Below are 21,323 nucleotides of genomic sequence, written 5' to 3'. Positions count from 1 at the left end.
TGAATTTAACGTCTCAACAGACTGGGAATAGCACAGGAGATACACAAAAGGTAATGACCATCAAGGACCATCAGCTCCAAGCATCACCCCTGGCATGGTCAGAGACACCTGGTCTGGGGAAAGAGAGGAATGAGAACCTAATTAACATCGGAGCGGAAGAGATCTGTAACCAACAGGAAACCAGACACTGAGAACTCCCTAACTTGGAACAAATGGACACTGAACCAATGAATCTCTGTGGGTTTTGACTGTATAAACTTTGTGAAAAAAATCCAGTAAAATTCACACGTCATGGAATGATTTTCTTCGCATGCCCAGGCTGTGTGTGGACGAAATGATTTCTGTTGCGCATCCAGGCCAGAATATAATAACACCTTGTTTCTCTAACACTAAAAAGCTTGTTGGGGGGGTTTTGTTTTTTCCCACAATTTCGGTGAGGTGAGGTGAGGTGAGGTGAGGTGAGGTGAGGTGAGGTGGGCAGTGAGGGCACAGCCTCGTGGCTCTGGTGGGTGCCACCAGTGCTCTCTGCTACCCCTTCCCTACAAAGGAGATGCTCAAACCTGCACAGGGGACGTGGCAGTGCCCACCCCTGCTGTGTCCTGCTCCCTGAGCAGGGGCTGTTTGAAGGGAGATGAAGATACCAGAGCTGAGAGGCACCAGCCCAGCCCATCCATCACCTCCAGGCAGGCGTGTGTCCCCTCAGGCGTGACAGACGTGATTGATGCCCCCGGTGTGTGGAAGGGGATGGACCTGCCAGTCCTTCCTTCTCATCAACCTCCTGCATTCCTCCGGAGCAGCTTCGGGACAGCCTCGTTTGCCACTGGGGAAGCTTTGTAAGCAAACATTTGTAAGAGTCAATAGAATATGAAACAGAGAGCAAAATGGGAGCGGAGATGCTGGTGTCACTGCTGGGAGGTTTGGGAAACACCCAGAACAAGCTCTGGTCACTGCCAGAGGAGAGTGCCAGTGGGGGTCTTTAGCAGGGGGATTTTGGGATGGCTGATGTGCATTTCAGACGTGTATTAGCTTCCCTTAAAGATGGATAGCACAATGGAAGGAAGAACGAACATCAGCCTCATTTTAACAGCATGCACTATTTAGTTTCTAAGAGTCTTGCTGAAGTTAGTGTGGATTTCCTGGATGCAGCTCCAAAAATCACCGAGCGTCCTGTATTTTCTAAGCTGTTTTGTCACTGCAGCTGAAGTGTAACCATTAAAGGAGGATGGCAGAGTCAGCTGGATTCCCAATCTCATTTCATTTACTGAAATCCTTCAGTTACCTCCCAAACAGTAGAGAATGGACTCACACCTCTCCATTCTCCTCTCCAGTGCAGAGCATCACTTCTGCTCCTCCAGAAACCCAGTCCAAGCCGGACTAGAGCCAGGATCCAGCACAAATTTCTTCCCAGTAAAGTTCTCCCTCAAACCAGACACGAACAACAAGGAAAACCAACCCCAAGGAGCCCCTACCTGCGCAGAAGTGCTCTTGAGCTTCTCCAGGCCGTTCTCCAGCCGCTCCATTTTGGCCTTTAAATCCTTGTCCTTTTGCAGCAGCAGGCTCTGGTAGAGTTTGATTTGCTCCAGGAAGGATTTGGGGGTGGTGTAGTTGTAGCGGCGCTCGTTGCTCAGGTACAGCCGGGACACCTCGTTGACACTGATGTGGACGTGGGCCATGAATTTGCTTATTGAATCCTTGACTGAATCCTGAAGGGAAGATGGGAAGATTGAGGAGAAACTGTTTTAAATAGAAAACTATATATAACACGGGATCTGCGCTGAATATAAAGGAATTTGGTAACTTTTCATTCTGCTGCAGCACAATCCAGGGTGTGACACCTAAGCTGATCCCTTTTCACTGTTATCTCAAAAATAACTTTGTTGCTCATGTACTTTATACCTCTTTTTATACCTTTTTATCTCGCACATTATCTAATTCCAAGCAATTTCTCTACAAAATAACAGCTCTTTTAAGTATAAATTTGGGCTTTTCTGCTGTACAAATGGGAAAAGTGCACACTCCTAAAAAGAAACATTGTAGGCTTTATTCTTCCTAAAGCCTGCCTGGAAAAACGAAATAAACAGAAACGAATCTCTATTCTAGTAGCAGATTGTCATCACTGAGAATCTGACCTATTTTTGCCCTTGAGAACTCCAGAGGCTCAGACACAAGTGGGAAGAGCAGCAGGTTATTTTCTGTGCAGGTTTGGGGCAGCCCTTGTGCTGGCAGAGCCGTCCTTTCCCTGGCAGTGCCATCAGCTCCCAGTGACACCTCACCAGCTCCCAGTGACACCATCAGCTCCCAGCACACAGGAGCATGGTTCCTGTGGCTCTAATGCCAAGATCCATGGCCCTCAAAAAAAAACCCCACGGAATGTGCCTCAGTGATGGTTTGGTCGAGTTTAATGCACCTCAGTGCCAGCAGTGATGCCCACCTGGACAGCCGCCAGCTGCTCTGGATGCTGCAGGAACAACCCAACCCTGCCTGCAACGGTGTGAGACACACAGGGCCACTCCTGTCCCCAGGGTGCCCCAGCGGGAGCTGTGCTGGCTGCTCACCTGCAGGGTGTCCATGTCCCGCAGGAAGCAGAGGCTGACGGACTCCAGGGCCTCCCGGGGCCACGGCTGGAAGCAGTCGATGGTGGTGCAGCTGACCAGGGCCGGGAAGCGGCGGCTGCGGAGCCGCAGCCTGGGGCCCACGGGGGACAGGCACAGCGCGACCTGCGGAGCACGGGAGGGCACTGAGGGGCAGGGCTGGGGCAGGGAGACCAGGAGCTGCCCCTGCAGCCCCTTCCCAGGGAGGATCCCACCCCACCTGATGCCTGGAGTGGCTGCCTAGAACAGAGGCTACAGAGTTAAAGGAATAAAGTCGGTGTCTTGGATTGCAATGCAGGTTGTAGCCAAAAATATGTATTCTATTATCATCTGTTAAACCAGGTGTGGCCATGTTCTTTATCCATTCCAGGACCCATCCTCCCTCCAGAGGATATCTGCTGTTCATGGGCCATCCAGGCTCACTGCAGGGCTGATGTAATTCCATCATCCCATATGGAGAGGCTCCACCCAGGGGGAGGAGCCAATTCCATCCTCCCATGGGGAGATGCTCCACCCAGGGGGAGGAGCCAATTCCATCATCCCATTGGGAGATGCTCCACCCAGGGGGAGGAGCCAATTCCATCATCCCATTGGGAGATGCTCCACCCAGGGGGAGGAGCTCAGCATTCCGGTCTGGATCAAACCTGTCATTCAGAACACCAGCACAGCCTGTGTGCACTGGATTCCCAGAGGGAGAGCGGACCCATCTCAGCACCACTGGACCTTCAGGGAAAACTCCACCCCTCAACAGGATCATTGCTCTGACAGAACCACATCTGTCACTGCAGGAGGACTGGATTGGGCTGACACCAACACCCTGACCAACAACAGGGTGTCAGGTTGTGTTCTGACTCTGTCAGTGTTTTCTTTTTGTTTGTTTGCTTTTTTTTGTACGACTACATTTTTCATTTTTAATTTCCCTAGTAAAGAACTGTTATTCCTATTCCCATATCTTTACCTGAAAGCCCCTTAAATTCAAAATGATAATAATTCCGAGGGAGGGAGTTTACATCCTCCATTCCAAGGGAAGCTCCTGCCTTGCTTAGCAGACACCTGTCTTTCCAAACCAAGACAGTAGGTATTTATTAAAAAGCCTTCAAAGGATACACCTTGGGCAGTAAAAAAGCCTGGCCATGGCTGCACCCAAGATGGACAATGGGTCACGAGTCCTCATACCTTTATAGGTTTTGGTCCATTTACATATTTGGGTTAATTGTCCAATTACAGCTTCAGGTTATGAAGTTCTGCCCTCCCAGTTTTGCTCTCCTCAATTCTAAAACTAAACTTTGTTTATGAAAATAGGTCTTGTTTTTTGGCCTTGGTTCCCAGAAAAAAACAAGATAGGATAGAGGCCTCGTACCCCCCGGGGCTTGGAGCTCTGGAATTTTTTCTTTCTGGCTAGGGAAAGGGGAGGGAGAAGTACTGGAACTAGCTACAAACACAATAATAGGCTACAAATACATTTGTAAAGAACACAGAGAATACATAAAAGGAAAAAGGAAAAAAACTCATTCAGCACCCACCCCTCGTGCTCCATCTCACCTTCAGCTGCCGTCGAACTCGCTCGATGAAAAACGTCCAGCAATTCTCCCTGGAATCCACCAGCCCCCGGCCTCTGACTTCATTCCTCACACTGCTGATGATGTTTTCCACTTCATCATCAGGGAAGAGATCCGGGATTTCCCCTAGGAGAAGAGGGCACGTTTGGGTTTACAGGTCTGGATGTTGTGGCAGTCTTAGAGTAAAGGGAAGCTGCTGCCTCGCCCTGCAGGGGCTCAGGGATGTCCCCTCCTCAGGGGACAACCTGCACCAGGTGCCCCTGGGTCCCAAAAGCAGCAAAGGGGTACAGAAAGTCATGCTGCTGAAAAATAAATATCTGTGAGACCAAGCTTCCTTATAAAACACAAGGGAAAGGAACACAGAATAGAGTCAAAGTACAGAAAATCCTTTTTTTTTTTTTTAGCTCTACAGTCTAATTAGATTACAAAAGAAATATTCAAATCCCCAATATGCCATACATATTATAAAATCATTGTAGTTTTGCAAATGCATTAATTACACGTAAAATTGTTGCAACTGTTCAGGGACATTTCCAGCACTGGCCAAATAACTCCCAGACCATCCAAACATTTTAGAAGTTAAAAATATTGTAAAAACTTTTAAAAGTTAATAGTTAAGCAGCTGATTGCCAAAAATGCACCCAACCAAATATTTTTTTTTTTTAGTGCTTCCTTAATTTATCACATATTCACTTATTCACTTCACTTCCTTTCTGGCTTCTGATTTGATTAAAATCATCATTATTGAGCCAGACACTCAATACAAGCACTAATCACTTAGGGAAATACACTAATCAGAAACCCGCTCATTTATCAAAAAGATTAAAAGGTGTATTTCGTTCTAGAGGATGACAACAAATGAAACGAGTAAGAAAGACACTTTCCACTATCCCAGGTTGCTCCAAACCCCATCCAACCTGGCCTGGGATGTTTCCAAGGATCCAGGGGCAGCCACAGCTGCTCTGGGCACCCTGTGCCAGGGCCTGCCCACCTCACAGGGAATGATTGTCATCCCTTGTCCCTCTCCAGCTCTCTTGGAGCCCCTTCAGGCATTGGAAGAATCTCTAAGGTCTCCCCAGAGCTTCTCTTCTCCCGGCTAAAGAATCTCAGTTCTCTCCTGAGGTTCCCCTTCAGTCCATCCTGGGTGTAGCCTCAGCCAGGCTCCTGTACTGCCCAAGGTGTATCCTCTGAAGGCCTTTTAATGTAAAATACTTTATTCCTTTAACTCTGTGCAGCCTCTGTCCCAGGGAGCCTCTTTAGGCATCACCTCCCCAGGGAGGCCCCGGCACGGCTTTTACTCCAGAGTTCAACCCGTGCAACCTCCAGCTCATTTTACCATTGCCCCTTTGTCTATTCCAGAAGTCCAGGTGCTGCCAGGAGCAAAGCTCCACTGGAGAAGGGGGACAGTGGAAAGCAGAGCACGAGGGCTGTACCTGATGCCAAGAAGTCGTTCACCAGCACCAGGAACTGCTCGTCCGCCACCTGCGCGTCGCTGAGCAGGAACACGGAGCCCACGCCCTTCAGCCCGGCCTTCAGGTACAGGTTTGCCAGGTCTGCCTGCAGGTGGGAATGTGAGAAATGGGTCTGTAGAGGGTTCCCAAAGCCTGGCTGAAAGCTCACACAGTCTTGTCCATCTGTGCGCAAACTCTGAGATAAGGTGTGCTGGCTTAGAAAGGCCATGGGATGGGACAGACGTTGTTGAGAGAGAAATGGAACTGGAAACAAGTTTCAAACGATGGCCTTGCAAACAGCAGATATTGTGGAGAATTAGAACTGTGAAACATGCATTTCAGTGAGGAAATACTCCCCAATATCCACCCTGAGCCTCCCCTGGCCCAGTCTGAGGCTGTTCCCTCTCCTCCTGTCCCTGTTCCCTGGCTGTCCCCTCCTGTCAGGGAGTTGTGCAGAGCCACAAGTTCCCCCTGAGCCTCCATTTCTCCAGGCTGAGCCCCTTCCCCAGCTCCCTCAGCTGCTCCAGCTCCTTCCCCAGCTCCATTCCCTTCCCTGGACACGCTCCAGCTCCTCAATGTCCTTCCTGTCCTGAGTGTCCCAGAGCTGCCCCCAGCAGTGGAGGTGCCCCAGCAGTGCCAGCACAGGGGACAGGCACTACCCTGGCCCTGCTGCCACAGCCCAGAGCTGGGACAGCCCTGGTGGCCTTGTCCTCTTGGCCATCTGGTCACACCCAGGCTCAGGTCACCCTCCTCGATTCCGCTTCTCAACACGCAACCAGCCTCCAGGGCAAGCTCTGCTCTGTACTTCCTTCCCCTCCACCTCAGCCTCTCAAATGCCCCACCTTGAGGTCAGGGACGCCGTAGCCTTTCCTCAGGGTGATCTGGAAGACCTCGAGGGAGCTGAGGAAGGCTGCCAGGCGGGTCAGGCTCTGCTTCCCGCTGCCTCCCACGCTGACCAGGAGCGCGTTCCCGCGCGGCGCCTCCAGGATGCGGCTGATGCGGCAGCTGAATCCGAGCAGACAAAGCCTCTCGTTAATAAGAGTGTTTTTCCTATTTCTCTGCCCGCTGCTTTTCAATACATATTTTATTCGCCAAGAAATCGTGTTCTGAGCGGGGATGGGGAACGTCAGTCTCGGAGATGTGGCAACAATCAACGCCAGCACAGGGGACAGGCACCCCAGAGCTGGGACAGCCCAGGTGGGCTCGGCCTCTTGCCCACCTGGTCACACCCGGGCTCGTGTCCACTCACTGTCACCAGCACCCCCAGGGCCTTTTCCCAAGCAGCTTTCCATCCCCTCTGCCCCAGCCTGGAGCATTCCATGGGGTTGTTGTGCCCCAAGTGCAGGGCCTGCCACTTGGCCCCGTAGATCCACAAATTATCTGCCTCAGCCCGTGGATCCATATTGCCACATCCTCCAGGAGACTCCACCAAAGCATCTGCACAGACAAATGATGGGGGAATAAAGGCAGAACAGGCCCTTACACGTGGCACATGGCATCCTCAAACAGCACCAGGTTCATGGCAGCGTTGACTTCGTTGTAGCTGTCCAAGGCTTCCACGAGGATCTGGTTGAGCTCCTCCCAGCTCGGAACTGGCCTATAGCCAGGTTCCCCGAGGCCTTTGGCGAAATGGCAATAAATATTCATGTGTTTGGCCCGCTCTAAAGTGTCCTCGATGTCCTGTAAAGGAGAAGGAAATAGTATGGGACAAATGCAGGAAAACACGCCGCAGCTCTGAGCCGCCTTCCAAGGGAACTACGGCGTTCCAGCCTTTTTATGTCCACACAGTTGCACCTGCATGTTGGAAAAGGGGAAAGAGGCATAGGAGTGAAAGAGTGGGAAAGGAAAATCCCCAGTACTGGTTTCCTTTCCAATAAACCCGTTCTGTTCTGTTGCCAACAGTATTAGACCTCATCAGACCTCGACGCTTACGTCGTAGCATTTCTTCACCATCTCCCGCTGGATTTTATCAAAAGTCTCACAGTCCGTTTCCTCAGCCATCCTGTCCCGGTACACCCGGTTTGACTCGTGCAGGTAGAGCCTCACCAGGTCTTGGGGCTGCTTCAGACATTCGGGGGTGGAGAACAGAAGGCCCTGTGGAGAGCAAAGGCAGACAGGGAAGCCAGGTTTGACCCTGAGGGACTCCAACCCCAGCAGCCACCCTGCTGAGTCCCCTTACAGCAACCTGAACCTGAGCAACCCCACACCAAACAGCCCAGGGAACGTGTCCTCTGTTCATCCAAAACTCCCAAAGCTGCTTCTCAACCCAGTAGGGTTTGAGTTGGAAGGGACCTAAAAGACATCCCACCCACCCCCTTCCACTGTCCTTCCACTGTCCCAGGCTGCTCCAAGCCCCATCCAGCCTGGCCTTGGGCACTGCCAGGGATCCAGGGGCAGCCACAGCTGCCCTGGGCACCCTGTGCCAGGGCCTGCCCACCCTCACAGGGAACAATTCCTGCCCAATATCCAATCTAAACCCACTCTCTGTCACTGGGAAGCCATTCCCTGTGTCCTGTCCCTCCCTCCCTTGTCCAAAGTCCCTCTCCAGCTCTCTCAGAGCCCTTCAGGCACTGGAAGGCCACAGTGAGGTCACTTCAGAGCAATCCTCAGGCTGAACAACCCCAATTCTTCCAGCCTTTTCTCCCAGCAGAGCTGCCCCATCCCTCTGATCATCCTGGTGTCCCTCTGGGCTCTCTCCAGCAGCTCCAGCTCCTCCCTTTGAGGTCCCCTGGTGCTGGAACCCCCAGGCGCTTCAGGTGAGGTTTGACAAAGCAGCACAGAGGGGTAGAATCACCTCCCCCAACCCGCTGCCCACAGCCCTGGGAATGGCTGTTCCCCACGTTCTTTTGAAGGTTTTTACGTTCATTGCACCCACTTTGATCCCCCACCCAGCCTCCCCTGGCCGGGCTGGGGTCCTGCTCCCTGCAGCTGGGGCCCTGCAGAGCCAGGCACAGCCCAGACACGTGGTTCTCCCATCCCAACCCCGTGCCATGGGTGCTTTGTCAAGAAGGAAAAAGGGTTTGGAGACGTTACTGCTGGCTATTTTTTCTTTTAATCAATTAATTCTAATTAGGTGCATTCTGCCTGCAGGAAATATCAGTTGCTGTCTGCTTAGCACAGTATGTTTACCATGAACTCATATTAAAATGCATAAAAGAATTATATTTCAAAGAGGTGTCGCCTATACTAAGCCTATTAACAGCACACAGGGTTTTCAATGGTATGAATTAAACAGACAGCTTTTATTCCTAACATCTAATTATTTATACATTAAATATTAAATGCATTGAAAGCAATGTAAAGCAGGCCCTCTCAGCTCGCTGGTCCATGGCTCAGATTGTTTGGGTTTCACATCTGTCATTACAGCTGTCAAATTATTTTATTTATTCCAGAGAAAGAAAATAAAATTGGTGAGAAAAGCTGACAACTCAAAGAGAGGAAGGAGAAGCACGTCAGATTCTAAACTGATTAAAACAGAATTCAAAATCATTCAATCCCTCTAAAGGGAATGGATCTAAAGACCCCCACACCCCAAAAGCACAAGGGACACACAGCTGTGGGTCAGTGCATCTGGGATGGAGCTGGGGCCAACATGAAAAAGAAACAACCTGAAAAAGAGGATGGAGAATCCCTTGAAAGGAGGATGAGGAGCATTCCTGTCACCACCCTCTGGCCCAGAGCTGGGATCTGGCAGGATGTTTTCTGTCCCCAACCCTGGCACATTCAGCAGATGAAATCAAAGCCTCCCACTGAAACGCTCTGTTCCCTCCCTGCGCCTCTCAAAGCCCAGATTAACTGGAAGTCGGGATTGAACATGACCCACATCTCCTGTCAGAGCTGCTGACGTTCAGCTGAGCACAATGACAGGCCTGACTCCTTCCTGACACAATGGAGTTATTCACTTGTGCAAGGTCCTGGTCCCAGATTTCCCTGCCTGTCACTCCTTCAGCTCCTGTCTGATGGGCAGGTACAAGGCACTGAACTTCCACGCTCCCACTTTGTGCAACAGATGTTAACAAGGACAGTGACAAATTACCAGCTGGGGGTTTAGAACAGGCTATGGTGCTGACCCTCGGCTTGGCTGCTGAGGAATTTATCAAATTTTATTAATCAGCCTGAAACTCTGAAAGGCTCTTTGAGCACTAACACCAGTTGCTTCAAAGCACAAGACTGCTGGGGAAAACAGGAAAACGAAATCTCACTTCAGCTGCCTGTCACATTGGGACAAACTCCAAATCTACAAACTCCCAACTCCAAATCTCCAAACCACCAAACCAGGACAAACGCCTGTTCCTGCCACAGGACAGGAGCTGCACTTACTTGGAAGATATTGGAGAAGTCTCTGAGGTTGAAAACGTAGTGGAACTTGACAGCTGTTGGCAGGAAAGTGGCAGCCACCTTCCGATGCAGCCCCAGGGCCAGGGCAATGAGCTGCTGGGCTGATTTCTGCACAGCCTCTGAGAAATCCCCAGTGGCCAGGTGCTGCACTAGGATGGTGCTGTAGATCCTGGCCAAGGCGTCCTGGGCAGGGTTGGAGAGAGCCAAGACACAGAAGTGGCGCTGAGGGAGAGAAAGGAAGATGCGGAAAGGTCAGAGAGATGGGAAACCACCTCCCAGGTCAGTGTCCTTTCTGTGCTTGGACACGGCACTCAACAATCTCCTCTGGGCTCCACTTCCCAGGAAAGGTTGGCCCAGATGATCCTTCGAGGTTCCTTCCAGCCTGGGATGCTCTGAGATCCCAGAACTTGAAGTCCACCGGAACTGTGTCCCCCTCCCAGTTTCCCAGCAGAGGACAGCTGGCAGGTGACACCTTTTCAAGGATTTTCAGTGGCATTTCACAAGGGAAGCTCAGCTCATTGAAGAGCTGGAAGGCCTGAAGGTCCCACTGACCCCTGGTGAAGCCCAGGCCTGTCTCTGGTAGGAGCAGCCCCTGGAAGGCGCCACCTCCCAGAAGACCCTTTGTTGATTAGGAACTTGCAGAGGAAGAGAAGTTAAGGTTGAGAATGGTTAAGGTTAGAAAAGACCTCTGAGGTCACCAAGTACAACCTTTGAACAAATCCCAGACCACACTGTGGAGTGCCACATCCACTCATGTTTGAACACATCCAGACCTGGTGACTCCACCACTTCCCTGGGCTGCAAGTTCCAGTGCCTGACCACCAAAAAACTTTCAAGAACCATGGTCCAGCGGTAAATATCAGCTGGAGGAAGGTAAAATCTGCCTGTCTGGACCAGAAGTTTTCCTGAGAGTGGGGATCCAACTGGCTGGGAACCTGTGACTCCTTCCTCCCACTGAGCAGGAAAACAAGAGGAAACACAAAGAAAGAAGGAATTACAGTCACTTCACAGATCCATGCTGTTCCCACTGATTGAACGACTGGTGGATCTGCCACAGGTTCTCCTGAAGCCTTGAGCCTGAACAATCCACCCAAAAACCACGGTTATGGAGCAGGGCCTTACCTGGAGCCGGGGGTTGATGGTGAAGCTCCCTGCCGTGGGGTTCATGCAGGACACGTACTGCACGTTGCTGATCTCCTTCAGGGACAGCCTGCTCCTGTCGTACCTTGGGGCACAGCAAAAGCCACAGACGGTGACCACAGCCAGGGCAGCCAGCTCTGCTGTCCCTTGGGCGTGTCTGTGGGCTGCCTTGTGGCTTCAGGGGGGTCACACTGTGCCCCTCTCCAGCGGGCAGAGCCTGCTGCGTGTCTGCACATGGCCCGGCACACAGGGCCCTGCTCCTGGGGCAAATCCTGCAGCTGACATTTCCACCTGCTGGTAACAAGCGCTGAGCAAAGCCCTCGGGTCAGACCCAGCACCTGAAATTGTGGGAAATGACAGCAGTGAGCCCGGTTTGGGCCAGCCTGGGGCTGGGAGCCCTCGGCCTCTCTTGCTGAGCCAGCCCGATAACCTGTGTGGTTGCGTGAGCTTGAATTGCTGCCTGAATTCTTCTCAAGCAGTTCCTCTACGGAAAGGCTGACTGGGATTTAGAAAGGATTTAAAAGCTGCACTCCAAAAAAGACAGCCTCGTACCAGTGGCCGTAGTCCAGGTGCTGCCTGAGCAGGGTGTGGGGCTGCACGGTCCCGTACGCGTCCACCTGGGGCATGTTCAGGTCGTCGATGAAGTACACCAGCCTCTTGGTGCCCGGGGGGCCGTGGTTCCTGCCTGCCTTTTTCTCCAGAGGCTTCTCCAGCACAGCTGTAAGGGCAGGAGTGGGTGGGGATGGTTGCTCAGCCCGGCTCTCTGCCTGCGGGGAGCAGCTCCAGCTCCACCTGGCATGTTTGGGGCTTTTTAGGAAGGAAGAGCCAGGCTTGGCACAGGACAGCGGCTGTTCCCAGGGCAGGGGTCGGGTCTGGATGTCCCCAGGCTGTGGCTGAGAGCCCTGCACGGCACCTTGGGCAGATTTTGGGTCCGACTCCACCCAAATCACAAAGTTTTCAATGCCTCCTCTCAAACAAAGCGCAGGAAACTGCGTCTGCTCCAAGCCAGGTCTGCTTCAGAGCGAACACAGGCTTGTCATGCTAGATAAAGCCTTTTGCATCCCTCCTGTGTATTTGTTTTCACTCAGTCCTCCTGGCTGAGATTATCCTGATCCCAGGCACAGCACAGTGAGTCCCCTCCGCTGCCTGTGTCCCCAGGCAGGGACAGCCGTGGTTTGGCTCTGGGATGGAGCCAAGGAGGTGCTGGAGCACAAAGCCCACTGATTTTGTGAAGGAAAATGTATTTTTTATATCTTTTAGATAAGGGAAAAGGGTGGTTTTAGGGCTGGGAAGATTTTCGAACAATCAGAATAACATTACATATTCGAATGCACCCGAGAGAATCATGGAATCACGGAATGGTTTGGGTTGGAAGGGACCTTAAAGCCCATCCCACCTCTGCCATGGGCAGGGACACCTCCCACTGTCCCAGACTGCTCCAAACCCCATCCAGCCTGACCTTGGGCACTGCCAGGGATCCAGGGGCAGCCACAGCTGCTCTGGCACCCTGTGCCTGCCCACCCTCCCAGGAAACAATTCCTGCCCAAGATCTCATCCATCCCTGCCCTCTGGCAGTGGGAAGCCATTCCCTGTGTCCTCTCTGTCCATCCCTTGTCCCCAGGCCCTCTCCAGCTCTCCTGGAGCCCCTTTAGGCTCTGGCAGGGGCTCTGAGCTCTCCCTGGAGCTTCTGAGTCCAGAGAAGAGCAATGAAACTGAGCAAGGAGCACTTGAGGGAGCTGGGAAAGGGGCTCAGCCGGGAGAAAAGGAGGCTCAGGGGGACCTTGTGGCTCTGCACAATCCCTGACAGGAGGGGACAGCCGGGGGGGATTTGGGATGTGCTGCTAGGGAACAGGGACAGGAGAAGAGGGAACGGCCTCAGGCTGGGCCAGGGGAGGCTCAGGCTGAACAGCAGCAGGAATTTCCCCATGGAAAGGGTGCTCAGGCCTTGGAAATGTCCAGGGAGGTTTGGAGTGCCCATCCCTGGAGGTGCCCAAGGAATTCCTGGGGGTGGCACTGAGTGCCCTGGGCTGGGGACAGGGTGGGGACGGGGCACAGCTGGGACTGGATGATCCTGGAGGTCTTTTCCAGCCTCAGGCATTATTCTGTGATTCTCTTCACCCCACTGAACAGCCCCAAACACCTCCAAGTTCCCTGATCCCCTCCCCAGCATCACCCAAACCTCCAGACAACCCAACAAAACTCAATTCCAACACGAGCTGTCCCATTCCCACTCAGCTTTAAGCAGAATCCTTAAGGATTAGGGAGTAAGGGACATCATGGAGAGAAAACCTCTCATTTGGAAGCTCTGGGAAAATCCCATTTGTTTCTGCAGAGGGCTGAGGTTGTGTGCTGCTCCAGACTGCAGCACATTTGGAATATTTACAACGCTGGAGTGATATTTGATGCAAATCACCCCACACTGCTGCCCAAAATGTTTTTATAGGTTATTGATTTCTTTCGCTGCGGCCTGAGTGACCTTTCCTGCCTCAGGAAGGGGCAAAGCGAACAGCAGCAGCTTTTCTGGGGCCTGGGATGATTTTCCTGCCAGGGGCTTTCTTGGAGCCCATCCTCACTCTCCCAGGTGCTCCCAGCCCTGCTGGAGATGGAGGCAGAATTTGTTTCACTGCCACAGTTTGGGGTTATCACCAGCCCTGCAAGCAGCAGCATGGCAAGGAGCAGTCCTTCGTAATTAGGGACAACTGGGAGTTTTGATTAAAAATTGTGCAAATGCACACTTCAGCCATTCCTTATCAAGGGCAAAAGTTATTAGGGGAAAATTTATATTCCGGGTGGGTTTTTTTCAGACCACGAATCTTTTAAAACCCCATTTGTTTCCTGCTTGGGTGCCCTGCAGACAGCCTGGTTACCCACTAAGAATTCAGCTGTTTTCTTGTCACAGACACTTCTGCACAAAGCCATGAATTGTGCTTAGAGAAATGATAGATTTTTCCTCAGTGGAGCCTCTCTTCCCCCTTCAATAAAACCACAATATTTGAAATTTCTGGTAGCTAGTCAAATTAAGTGTTTCAAATAAGCATTTAATTTAAATTTAATTAGGCCTTAATTAACATATAAAATCAGCCCTTTTCGAGGTTAAACAAGGATGCAGGAGATTCATCATAGTGAAATGCAATTACTGGGGATGAAGTGACATGTTTGTGGAAGTTGCATTTTAATTCAAAGCCTATCCCACAATAATCCTGACTGGTTCCTGCCCTGGGCTCCTGACACATCCCCACCAGCCCCTCAAACACTCGCTGCACACCAGACTTGGCAAGAGTGGCTCCTCTCACCCTGATGGCCAAGGGGGGGAAAGATACCCAACCCCCAAAAAACAATATTTATTGTCATTTTCTCAAGGCAGATCTGGAGTGGGAAGGTGGGGAAGGAGGAGGAGCTGATGGAGCAGCAGAGCTCCAACGGGGCAGGGAGCAGCACACCGGAGGTTCCAGGCTCCATGGGAAGTGGGATTTGGGCACAATACACCAAAAAAAAAAAAAATCCCCAAACTGTGCTCAGGTTTGAGCACAGAGAGAGTCTGGCTCCTTTTAACCCCTCTGCACACAGAAATCTGTAAGCTGCAGGCCCACAAAGATTGTTTGAACCACGTCCCTGCGCTTCCCCTGAAGAGTGCAGCTCTGCACCTTAAAAATCTCTGTCCCAGCAGAACTCCTGGCTTTCAGGTCGGCTCTTTCTAAAGGAAATAAAAACCTAATAAAACTGCTTTGGTTTCACATTTTACAAATCTAAAGAGGCACCTGCTGGGGAAGAAAAAAAAAAAAAAGCAGCCCGACTGACAAACTCCACAAAAAGGGACAAATTAACTCAAAAATGGGCAGTGGGGAAGGGTGCCAAGCAGCATAAATCACACTTGCCTGTGATGAAGACGTGCTGGGCTCTGCAGAGGAAAGGAAGGGAAGGGTTCAGCCCCGAGCTCAGAGCAACAGGGACACCCTGAACCTGCCCCACACCTGCACACACTCACCTGGGCAGGTGGGGAACACCAGGGCCCCCCAGGCACACTCAGCTCAGCCCCCTCCCCAACCCAGGGCGCTTCCAGCTCCAGGAGGAAAAGGGAAAAAGGGAGGTTGCAACCACCATGCTGGTGAGACTGGCCAGAAGGGGAGGTTTTACCCAGTTGTTTTTTTTCTTGAAGGACAAGTAGCCCAAATAATTTGCTGTGTGCTAAGGCACCAGCAAGCCCAGAAACCCTCCAAGCCAGCCCCAGGGAGCAGATGTGGCCCCAGAGCATGGGCTGGGCCTCTGCTGTCACCTCTCTGGGAGCAGATCAGCCCCAGAGAGCAATTTTAAACTACAAAATCATAATAATTTGGAAGGAGGAGGTTTATATTTTCCATTTTAAAGGTGTGGTTTACAGTGACTCATGGCTTTAACTCAAACCAGGCTGCTTTGTTACCGGTGAACAAATATTTGTCAAATTATTTTATCTCTCATTGGACACCGTTCCAAAATGAGATACCTTTCAAGAATTTCCAGCTTTTTCTTCACCTCTGAAGAGACTACACAGCAAAACTGACTCCACCTCAGCCTCAAACTAAATTTTTCACTGATGTTTCAAAATCCGCATCAGCAATATTCTCATGGACTTCCCTGGGGCCAGAAATTCCTTGGGGGTCTGAGCCCCCCAGGTGAGCAGGCTCTGCGCCCCTGGGGAGGGGAGTGGGACCTGCCCCATGGGACGCGTTGGGCTGTGGCAGGACGGGAGCACAGCTCCAGGAGCCAGCCCTGGCTCCCAGCCTGCACAGATCCATGAGCACCATCCTCCCCGTTGCTAATCGGGATGCAATTCCCATCGCTGCACCCCGAGGACAGCCTGGATCCTCTCCAAGAAACCCATCTTATTCTCCAATTCCAGCATGTTCAAGTCAAATACGAGCCACGAAAAGCGCAGCCGATTGAAGCCTGGGCTTTGGCACAGCCCTGAACCAGCGTGGTGGGGTTTAAGGATGCAAATTCTCAGGCTGGAAAACATCATCCGCACACAAACCAGGGCTCTGCTGAGCGGAGAGTTTCACTGTGGGGATTCTGAGTGTGCCCACAACAACCCCAGCAATTCCCCCATGGGTCTTCCCAGTGCACACCCCGCTCCAAACCCCAATGGATGCCCCAGGAATGTCAGAGAATCACAGAATTAACCCGGCTGGAAAAGACCTTTGAGATCATGGAGTCCAATCAGTGACCCTGTCAACCAAACCACGGCACTGAGTGCCACATCCAGGCTTTCCTCAAACACCTCCAGGGATGGTGACTCCACCGCCTCTCCGGGCAGCCCATTCCAACGCCCAACCACTTTTCCAGTGAACAATTTCTTCCCGATGTCCAACCTGAACCTCCCCTGGCTTGGCCTAAGAGTTTACTGTAGGAACATCCTTCGATGGCCGGGAGAGGGATCTCTGGAGACCAGGGAGGCTCTTGGAACACGTGGTTTTATTGCCCGGGTCGTGGGTGAGAGAGCCTTGCCTTCAGCCACCAGCCTGGGCTGAAGGGGTGTCCCCGAGAGAGAGGGAGAGAGAGCTGGGTCCTCGTTACAATACATTATATCTCTTTTTGTGTCGAAGATTCTAATTTACGGTAACCAACCGGTGCAAGATACGCATCCTACAGACTTTACACACAGCCTATGAGAACTGCTGTATTACCATATCACTCTGTATTCCAAACCCTAAAGGCTACTTTCTAATCTACCTTTTCCCTCACACCTTGGCGGGGCTACTCCCTCGAGCCCCTTGGTGTCCCTTTGTTTGCTCTCACTCAACCCACCTCCAGCTAATCGCCGTCTTCCTGCCTGCCATGCCCACATCTCAGAGCTCGCCTTCATCTCCATCTCACTCTCAGGCTTTATGTTTCCAGAATCTCTTGCCAAGCGATCACATCCATAAGCTTTCCCTGTCTCACCTTCCCCAGGGCTTACCTTGCAGCACGGCGGAGGTGGTGTAGTAGTTGAAGGGCACCTTCTTCACCAGGAAGAGGTCGGTGTCCAGCGAGCAGAGCGTGTCCCCCAGCAGCACGGACTTGCCCGTGCCAGCGGCGCCCACCAGCAGCACGGGGCGCCGGCGCTGCAGCAGCCGGCCCGCCAGGAACCGCAGGCGAACCGTCTCGGCCGTGGGCACCAGGCAGGCCTGGGGAGGGGACACAGCAGTCACCTCAGTGTCCCCCAGCCCTGCCACCGCGTGGGAGTCCAGGGAATCCCTTTGGGCGCCCTGGAAGGTCACGGAGCTCGGCAGAGAGGTCTGGCACCTGAGCAAGAGAGGGTTTGGGATGTGTACTGCCATCTGCTCACTCCGGCACTTCTCAAAGAACAGAGAAGTGCAACTGGCAACCACAGTTCACTACCTGAGGAGCTCTTTTCTTGGCCCAAACGTGAACCCATGCCTATCTGCAGCCACAGAAAACGACAACAGGTCCTGGTGTCTCAGGGGCTTTGTCCCTGCTCTGTCTCACCAATTCTCTCTGCACCCTGGGCACAGCAGCTCCCTGCCCCTGCCGTACATCACTCCTGCTTGGAAGATGGATGGAGCTTGTGCTGTTCCAGGCAAAGCACAGCGAAAAAAGAGATGGGTAATTTAGTTGTGTCCCGTGAAGAATTCCATCAGTGCCCGACCTTTCACCAGGCTTCGCGGAAACACCCAGGTTCAGCCAGTAAAAACACAGGAACTCCTCCAGCCCAGCAGCCTGCCGGGGTCACCTACCTGCAGTGGCACCTCTGGATCAAATTCAAACTGGGGAATGAGTTTAGACCAAGGCTCAAACTTCTTTGTTTCCGGATCGACGTAAAAGTCAAAGACTGTGCCCTGAGAAGGAAACTTGATCGTCTTGAATTCTGCCACCCACCACTTGCTGAACTCCACTCTGTAGTCCACGAGCTGCAGGACAAAAAGAGGAGAAAACAGGCAAATCTGGAGAAATTCATTAGAGATGGAGAATGTTATTTATCCCAGTCCACAAGAGTGGGATTAGTCCTTAAAAAAATATTCCACAGCATAACAATCTTATCCTTTTTCCTATTATTAAGTCTAATTTTTCATTTTCTTCATTTTTCCTCATCACTCCTATTCATTCCCCTAAATAATTCATCCTCTGTGTTGATCACTCCTAGTATGTCTGCGATTAGACAGATGGATCAATTCGAAAAAGAGAAATACGTGCCTATGACTAAACAGACACTTGATTGATTTTTTGGTGCCTACTTCTTCCAACAGACAAGGACACCGCATCCATCTCCATCCGTGGCCATGGGTAGTCAGAGCATGCATACCAAATCTCTTCCTCATAAATCACACCGCCCTGCACACACTCAGTTGTTGCTTTCCGGCCTCTTTTCAAGCAGGAGCAGCAGGACTGCCGACCCCAGTTCAGCAAAGGACGGGAGAGGGGCTGCTGCCACAGAGCCCAGCAAGCTCCTGCTTTTCCCCCTTCTACTTCTCCACGCTTGAAGATTTTCAAACATCTGAACTTTTATTTTTTGGGAGCTGGAGTGACAGTTTTTGCTTTCGTCACTGAGTCAGGGTTTGCAAAATGTGCTCAGTCCCCTTCCCTGCCTCAGGTCTCCTCTGTGAAACGGGGCCAGGCACTGTCTGAACCCTTCCCACGCAGAGCACAGGGACTGCAGCCCTCAGCCCTGGGGAGAAACGGGGGAGGAAGGAGGGGGAAAGTGCTGCTAAAAAGATGTCTGGGAGAGAGCAGATGCATCACTGAGCCAGTTTTAGCAGCACAGTTTGTTCCTGGGGCATCTCTATTAGGTCTCTCCTCCCCGTAGCCACCCCACGGGCTTTTGGGACCGGGTGGGACCACGGACTGCTCAGGAAACCCGGCTCTGAACTGAGCGTCCTCTGCAAAGCTCCCCGAGCCACCACACATCAAAAGACCAGAGGATTTGAAAACCACATTATTAGCATCCACGATTTTGCAGTCTCGTGCTACCCAGAGATGCAGGATGACTGTAATCTCCTTCCTCCTGTTGTCGCAGCTCCTCAGCCCGGCAGCAGAAAAGCGATGTGCAGCGCTGCTAAAAGCTTTCCCACCGTGGTGCCTCCTCGCCCCGCTCGCAGTGCTGGGAGGGGCTCAGCCCTTAAGTGGAGCAGCCCCAGCCCCATTGCCAGAATGGTGTCGAGCTCAAATTGCTTCTCTAACAAAAACCCCATATGGATTTCTGCTGATTTCAGAGCCTGGAAATGGCAAATCTATCGTCTGTTTTTACAGAGGGGCCTTGCTCCCCGCCAACAAACGCTGAGCAGTGGGAAACCTTCCAGCCTGCTTCTCCTGACATTTTGGCAGCAAAAGGTCACCGGGAAGGGAACCTTCAGCAGGCAGCAATAAACAGTTTTTTTATATTGGATCATTTTTCATCAGGCTCCCCCTCGCTCGGACGCTGTGTGCTCACGCTCTCCTCCCTGACATTTACAGAGCAGCACAGGCAGCGACGCCCAGAATCCTCCCAGTGGGATGCTGAGCCTGCTCCCAGCTCCTCCTGCCACACACCCAGCTGTGCCAAGGCCCAGGATTAACATGCCATGGCATGGGAACTCCAGGATTAACTGCTATGGCAGGGGAATGCCGTGTCCAAGTGCCACCAACCGTGCTCCAGCCAGAGCAAGTTCCTCTGCTGAGGCAAGGGCGAGCTGTTCCCCAGGCTTGGCTTAAAAGTCACCCTGCACTGACAGAACCGAGGTTCTGTCTGGTTTTGCCAGCTGGAGGGTTAAATCCTCCCCAAGGACCACAAAAGCTGGTCTGGCTCTCCACGGCCTCGAGGTGGTGGCCACGCTGAGCTTGGCCATTCTCCAGTGTCACCCCCTGGATAATGAGGCCTCTCATGACAGGGATTGCTTAGTTCAGGTTTCCAGGTCAAACAGCATCGCTGACACAGCTTTAGGTCTGAGAAAGTAGAAAAAAGGTAGGAGAAAAAAAAATCCGCAATAAAAGTTCTCTTGAAAGATGCTGATGTGGCACTTCCCTTCTTACCTGGTCCTGGAACATGGAGCCACCAAAGGCCCAGACGGCAGCAAAGACAAAGTAGAGTTCATAAAGCTCCTTGGGACAGTCGGGAGGTGTGTTGTCCTCCGTCAGGAGGCACTCCAGGAGGTAGCACAGCATCTGAACCATGCTCTGCTCAGGAATGGGAATAATCTTCTTAAATCTGAGGGATGGGAATGGAAAACGTAATCGGGAAATATAACTGGGTGAAGCACCAGGGCTGCTCCCAGTCCAGGAAAGCAAGGCAGGAATGCTTTGCCAGAATATCAGAATTTTCCTGGTCAGCAGTGGGTGTCTTATTCCCTGGAAAAGCGCTGAGGAGAACACCCCACCTCTGCCTGGCCCCGCTGGCACTGGCACACACACACACACACATAATAACAGTCATCAGAAGTTTCAGGCATTTTAAAAACTTTGATCCTCTTGAAAGAAGTAAAATGGAGGAGTTGCTAAAGGCGATGATTTCCTGGGAGCACAAGGAGTTCAAAAGCGGTCAAATGGAGGAGTAATAAAATAAAACCTTTCATCTTGCCATTTTACATTCGTTTAAGCTACACTTACAGAATTCCAAACTAATATTGTAGCAGCACTGAAGTCCTCCATAAAGTAATTAGAGCTATTTGAAAGGTTGGTTCTACAATTTCTGAATTAAGCAAGCTACCAAAATACTCAGCTCGGGGCTGGTGCAGCTAATCCCGGGGATTTCATGGTCTGACAGTTGTTCAGCAGAGAGAGCTGGAGGTGCTCAATGGGTTTTGCTGCCAACAGCCCTAAAGTTTGGGCACCCAGAGAGCAGCTCCCCAGCAAGATTCCCAACTCCCAGTCCCGAGACTTGCACTCAAGCAGCTCCTCCTGACACCTCCTTGTTGGGGCTGATGGTGACCGGGTTCGGTTGTTCACTGACTTTTCTTCTTTTTCCTTTTCTTTTTTTTTTTTAATGAACCTGCAGGTATGGGGAGCAGGCAGATGATGGAGAATCACACAATCATAGTTTGGGTTGGAAGGGAACTTTTTTAAAAGTCAGCTATTCCAAACCCCTGTCACGGGCAGGGACACCTCCCACTATCCCAGGGTGCTCCAAGTCCCATCCAGCCCGGCCTTGGACACTTCCAGGGATCCAGGGGCAGCCACAGCTGTGCCAGAGCCTCCTCACCCTCACAGCCAAAAGTTTCTTCCAAATACCTAATCTAAATTTCCCCTTGCTCAGTTTAAAACCACCACTCCTTGTCCTGTTTTTCACATTCAGGGATCAG

General features: G+C 51.8%; 1 protein-coding gene across 1 annotated transcript in view; it reads right to left on the bottom strand.

Annotated features, from left to right (window-relative positions):
• The window catches only part of DNAH9 (dynein axonemal heavy chain 9), a 137,106-nt gene that overhangs the window by 76,565 nt on the left and 39,218 nt on the right, over positions 1 to 21,323 (bottom strand). Inside the window, exons 35-47 of the mRNA XM_066200303.1 lie at positions 20,059 to 20,233; positions 17,790 to 17,963; positions 17,012 to 17,219; positions 11,632 to 11,797; positions 11,062 to 11,164; positions 9,922 to 10,161; positions 7,534 to 7,695; positions 7,085 to 7,281; positions 6,444 to 6,606; positions 5,584 to 5,707; positions 4,134 to 4,276; positions 2,556 to 2,717; positions 1,470 to 1,703 (exon numbers count right to left, since the gene is read on the bottom strand). Of these exons, the coding sequence (XP_066056400.1) occupies positions 1,470 to 1,703; positions 2,556 to 2,717; positions 4,134 to 4,276; positions 5,584 to 5,707; positions 6,444 to 6,606; positions 7,085 to 7,281; positions 7,534 to 7,695; positions 9,922 to 10,161; positions 11,062 to 11,164; positions 11,632 to 11,797; positions 17,012 to 17,219; positions 17,790 to 17,963; positions 20,059 to 20,233 (2,251 nt within the window). The remainder of the gene's footprint in view (positions 1 to 1,469; positions 1,704 to 2,555; positions 2,718 to 4,133; positions 4,277 to 5,583; positions 5,708 to 6,443; positions 6,607 to 7,084; positions 7,282 to 7,533; positions 7,696 to 9,921; positions 10,162 to 11,061; positions 11,165 to 11,631; positions 11,798 to 17,011; positions 17,220 to 17,789; positions 17,964 to 20,058; positions 20,234 to 21,323) is intronic.

The sequence above is a fragment of the Chamaea fasciata genome, unplaced genomic scaffold, assembly GCF_029207755.1.
Source record: "Chamaea fasciata isolate MVZ Bird 193981 ecotype frontalis unplaced genomic scaffold, bChaFas1.0.hap1 SCAF_19, whole genome shotgun sequence".
NCBI classification, from domain to species: domain Eukaryota; kingdom Metazoa; phylum Chordata; class Aves; order Passeriformes; family Sylviidae; genus Chamaea; species Chamaea fasciata.
Note: the sequence above shows the minus strand (reverse complement) of the source record. Positions and strands in the feature narration are given on the sequence as shown.